Source organism: Buceros rhinoceros, unplaced genomic scaffold, assembly GCF_000710305.1.
Source record: "Buceros rhinoceros silvestris isolate BGI_N320 unplaced genomic scaffold, ASM71030v1 scaffold21000, whole genome shotgun sequence".
Classification (NCBI taxonomy): Eukaryota; Metazoa; Chordata; class Aves; order Bucerotiformes; family Bucerotidae; genus Buceros; species Buceros rhinoceros.
Window position 1 is genome coordinate 28,168 of NW_010388230.1, and position 2,216 is coordinate 30,383.

At 59.1% G+C, this 2,216-nt stretch overlaps 1 protein-coding gene across 1 annotated transcript in view; it reads left to right on the forward strand.

Moving 5' to 3' along the window:
• The window catches only part of CACNA1S (calcium channel, voltage-dependent, L type, alpha 1S subunit), a gene marked incomplete at its 5' end in the record, with an annotated part of 34,977 nt that overhangs the window by 28,030 nt on the left and 4,731 nt on the right, over positions 1-2,216 (forward strand). Inside the window, 3 exons of the mRNA XM_010145256.1 lie at positions 649-751; positions 1,823-1,924; positions 2,030-2,154. Coding sequence (XP_010143558.1) covers positions 649-751; positions 1,823-1,924; positions 2,030-2,154 — 330 coding nt within the window. The remainder of the gene's footprint in view (positions 1-648; positions 752-1,822; positions 1,925-2,029; positions 2,155-2,216) is intronic.

Here is a 2,216-nt window from a genome sequence, read left to right on the forward strand (position 1 = left end):
AGGTTGGCCCTGAGGAACAATTTCTTCCCTTCTGGGGTTGTCCCAGTGACCTGGCAGCATTAGGTTTATGGTTGCACTCGATGCTCTCAAAGGTCTTTTCTTACCTAAGTTGATTCAGTTCTATGGTTTTCTGCCATGGCACCGGTGCCCCTTGGGGTGGGTTATTTCCGCAGCCCTGACCTGGCTCTCCCCGCAGCATGGTCTGGTTTCGCTGGCTGGTCAGCACCACCAAGCACACCACCAAGTGCCACCAAGCACCACCAAGCTATGGTTGCACTCGATGCTCTCAAAGGTCTTTTCTTACCTAAGTTGATTCAGTTCTATGGTTTTCTGCCATGGCACCGGTGCCCCTTGGGGTGGGTTATTTCCGCAGCCCTGACCTGGCTCTCCCCGCAGCATGGTCTGGTTTCGCTGGCTGGTCAGCACCACCAAGCACACCACCAAGTGCCACCAAGCACCACCAAGCAGTGGTGCGGAGCCCGGGGAGCTGGGCAGAGCGGGTAGAGCTGGGAGGGCTTCTTGGCCAGCAGCTCCGTGCCCCGAGCAGAGCCTCTGCCCGCACTCTGGGCAGCCAGGTGGTGTCCACGGGGAGCTGCCACCCTGCCCTGCCCTGCCACCCACTGTCACAGCTGCTGGTTTGCTGTGCAGCGTCTGGTGTGCATGAACATGCCCCTGAACAGCGACGGCACTGTCACCTTCAACGCAACGCTCTTTGCGCTGGTGAGGACAGCCCTCAAGATCAAGACAGAAGGTAAGTCATGCTCCTGTGTGCCTCTGTGCCCTGCTGAGGGGACCCTCTCCTTGTGCTGTGGGGTGCTGGTTCCATGCCAACTGATGGGGACTTCAGCGCTCCTCCCTGCGGGGCTAAACCCTCTAGTGCAACTCGTGGCTTCATGCTATTAATTATCTCACTGGACTGGAGACCCCGGGGATGTGCATGGGGCTGCTTAGGCCAAGCCTGGGGGACATTGTTACTTGCAGGCATGTGCGTTGTAGTCCTGCAGAGCGAACCAGTGCCACCCCAGCTGTGCAACTTCACCCCAACGAGCTCAGGAGCAGTTCTGACCCAGTTCCCATCCCTGCCGGAACACACAGCCACCAGCTGCCCTGCCCACACTGTTGAGTGCAGGCTGACCACCCCCTGCCCCCAGCACAGCCCCAGCTGCTCCAGTTCTGCGTTTCCCCATCTCAGACTGGAATGGAAGGGCATGGATCCTCTAAGAATTTAGCCGTGCTGGAAATGAGCTGCATTCCCCACCTCCCTTGCCAGCAGCCCAGGTCGCAAAGCCCTGCTTTGGTCCAGTGCCGCAGCAGCTCATCCTCATGCCCGTGGGTCAGGCAGTATTGCCCGAGCAGCTGTGTGACTGGCCAGGGTCAGCCAGCGCTGGCAGGAGGTGACACTGGGCAATGGTGGGGCTGGCATCTTCCAGCAGCATGGCATGGGTGCCATCCCTCCAGCTGGGCTGGGACCGTGGCCTTGAGCCCAGCGCAGGCAGCCCCAGGAGGAGCACAGATCTTGGAGCACGCGTGGGGACAGACAGGGCTGCAGGCGAGCAAGGATGAGAGCACCAGGAGGAGACCAAGGTCTCTTGTTGGTCACCAGAGCAGGGACAGTGGCACTGAGGCTCCAGCCGTTGGCTGCGTCCAACTCACTCTACAGTTGAAGTCTTTTTGCTAAAACCAAAGCCTCACTTTTGCTGGGTGGGGAGGCTGGAGAGGAGCTGTCACACCCTGGAGGAGGCTCGCTGGATTTTCACGTGCTGCTTCTTCACTCCCGTTCCCCTGGGAATGACCCGCTCTGTCCTGCTCGCTTTCCTCACAGGTAACTTCGAGCAGGCCAACGAAGAGCTCCGAGCCGTCATCAAAAAAATCTGGAAGCGAACGAGTATGAAGCTTTTGGACCAGGTCATCCCCCCTATTGGAGGTACATCACCTGGGTGTGCTTCCCAGAGGGGCAGAGCCCCCAGGCGGGGCCTCACTCACTCTGACAGCTTGGGCGGTATCATCATGTTGGTTTCCTCCCCTCCAGATGATGAGGTGACAGTGGGCAAATTCTATGCCACGTTCCTCATCCAAGAGCATTTCAGGAAGTTCATGAAGCGCCAGGAGGAGTATTATGGGTACCGGCCCAAGAAGAACGCTGTGGAGATCCAGGTTGGTAGCATGTGGGTGGTGTTGGAGGTGACCCTTCCTGGGGGGCCAGGGTGTGGCGGGGA